The following is a 2725-nucleotide window of genomic DNA, read 5'->3' on the forward strand; positions in this document are numbered from 1 at the left end:
TAAGAAAAAATCATTTTATACACAGAGTACACATTTATGTTTTCTTTCTAACACTTTAATCCAAACTTTAAAAGTTTGCGTATCTACCTATCTATCTATCTATCTATCTATCTATCTATCTATCTATCTATCTATCTACCTATCTATCTATCTATCTATCTACCTATCTATCTATCTATCTATCTATCTATCTATCTATCTATCTATCTATCTATCTGTCTGTATGTATGTATGTTTGTGTATACGTAAACATATATATTGTTATACGAGAGAGTTTGCCATCCCTCTCTATCAAACTGCAACACACACAAAAAAAAGTAACTAAATAATAACACGAAAATATCAAAACAGACCCACCACTGGCTGCCAAATTAATTCAATGATTAACAGACATCTTAACTTATGAAAGTAAATTTGAAAAGTCCATGAAATCATCTTCGTCAGCTGGGAATGGGTCGCAAGTTGAGCTGCTTGAATCCGAATAGAGGCTGGAAGAGGGTGAAGCGCTGCGGTCTGAGTTTGGACGGGGCGATAAACGTGCAGCTGTTTTGGCTGTTGTGCCCACGTTCGAAGCTGTAACTGCCACTGCAGCCGCTGCGCATACTTGCAATTCTTTGATGTTCATGAAGTCCTTTTCATGCTGCAGTAGTTCCTGCAGTCGTTTGATATACTGCACAGCTGCACGTAACGTTTCCACTTTACTCATCTTCTTGTTCTTGCGGCCGCTTGGCACATGCTCCCGGAGGGTTTCGAACCCCAGATTCACCAGTTTGACACGGTTCCTCTCACGCTCGTTGCGCCGGGCCACTGCAGCTGGTTGTGCACGCGGCATTGTAAACCCAAGATCCGAAAAATCAATTCGTCTTTTGCAGCGTAAAAGTTCAGGCTGGTGTTGTTTGTGTTGTTGCTGTTGGTGAAAGCGAGGAATCTGTTGCTGCTGATATATATGTGGCTGTTGTTGTTGTTGTTGTTGTTGTTGTTGCTGCTGTTGTAGATGCAACTGATGATGCTGATGATGGTTTTGCCGTTGGTGATGTTCGCTGCATTTTGTACCGCTGTTGTTCGAGGAAACAACACGAGATCGAACCCTATCATTTCCATTTAAGACGGTATGTGTAGAAATAGCTACCGGGTCGGGGTTAAGAGTAAAATAACTGTTGTTGCTACTGTTTTTGATGTTGGTGGCGGTGGTGGTGGTGATGATGCTGTTGTTTTTGTTCGTGAGAGTAGTCACAGTGGTGCTATTATTGGTGGTATCGCTGTTGTTTTGGAGGGTGTTGGCGGTATTATTATTATTATTATTATTATTGTTGTTGTTGTTGTTGTTGTTGTTGTTACTATTGTTGTTGTTGAGCACAGGGAAGACAGAAAGCATTTGAGCGTTTTTGACAATTGTAACTGGCGCCAATGTCACGGTCGAAGTTAATCTATTAAGTGAAGGTATTTTCTTGATTTGGTAATCCTCCTGTGATTGTCGTTGTTGTTCTTGCTGTTGTTGTGATTGATGCTGATGGTGATGCTGGCTTGGATATTCATGAAGTTGCAACTGTTGGTCCTGCTGTTGCTGCTGCAGCTGCTGCTGTTGTTGCTGTTGGTCTTGTCCTTGGTGCTGCTGATAGGACGGTGGATTCGTGTGCAGAGGATAGCTGTTGCTGCCGCTTATTAACAACAACTGCTGCTGTTGATCATGCTGTTGCTGCTGCTGTTGTTGTTGCTGTTGCTGTTGTTGTTGTTGTTGTTGCTGCTGCTGCTGCTGTTGTTGCTGTATTTGTGCAACGGTCACCGCAGCGGCAGCTGCAGCAGACGTGTTTAGTAGAATGCAGGTCGGCGTTGTGAAACCGCATCCAGCTGCATCGAAGCTGACCGGAATGGAAACAAGACCGAGAGCCGTGGACGACATATCTGGAAATGGCAGCAGTAGTAGTAGTAGTAGTAGTAGTAGTAGTAGTAGTAGTAGTAGTAGTAGTAGTAGTAGTAGTAGTAGTAGTAGTAGTAGTAATAGTAGTAGTAGTAGTAGTAGTAGTAGTAGTAGTAGTAGTAGTAGTAGTAGTAGTAAATGTTGCCGTTATAATTACTGTTGCTTTTGTTGTGTGTGGATGCTGCTGTCGTTCTAACACTAATCGAAGATATAATCAGCAGAAGCAATAATACTACTACCACTACTACTACTACTACTACTAGTAGTAGTAGTAGTAGTAGTAGTAGCTGTTGTTGTCGTTGTGGTTGTAGTGGTAGTGGTGGTGGTGGTGTGTTCTTCAACCGTCCGTTGACCACTGTCTATCTGTCTGTCTGTCTGTCTCTGTCTCTCTCTATCTCCCTGATCACACATATACGCGTACGCACAAACGCACAAATGTCACCCTCTGGGCCAGAACACACAAGCGCACGCACGCACGCACTCACAAACACACACACACACACACACACACACATTCTCTCGGGTGCGCGTACACGCACGCATGCTCTCGCGCGCGCACCGTCTCTACCTCCCTCTCTTCACTCGAACGTTCTCTTTACATAGACATCCACACACACACATACGCGCACACTAAGGTCCCTCCCTCCCTCTCTCTCTCTCTCTTTCGCCTAAAATCACGCACACACTCACACGCACGCACTCACATACACGCACTTACACATACACGCGTACACACACACACACATACACAACAATTGACTCACTGGTTGGTCCGCAGAGAAAACGGCTCTGTAGCTGGGTGGCTGG

General features: G+C 44.1%; 1 protein-coding gene across 1 annotated transcript; it reads right to left on the reverse strand.

Moving 5' to 3' along the window:
- Positions 1-33: 33 nt before the first annotated feature.
- LOC106879311 (GATA zinc finger domain-containing protein 10) lies at positions 34-2452 on the reverse strand. Its single transcript, XM_014928818.2, has one exon. The coding sequence runs from the start codon at positions 1898-1900 to the stop codon at positions 401-403; it is 1500 nt and encodes a 499-aa protein (XP_014784304.1). The 5' UTR covers positions 1901-2452; the 3' UTR covers positions 34-400.
- Between the last annotated feature and the right edge of the window lie 273 nt (positions 2453-2725).

This window comes from Octopus bimaculoides, chromosome 4 (genome assembly GCF_001194135.2).
Source record: "Octopus bimaculoides isolate UCB-OBI-ISO-001 chromosome 4, ASM119413v2, whole genome shotgun sequence".
Classification (NCBI taxonomy): Eukaryota; Metazoa; Mollusca; class Cephalopoda; order Octopoda; family Octopodidae; genus Octopus; species Octopus bimaculoides.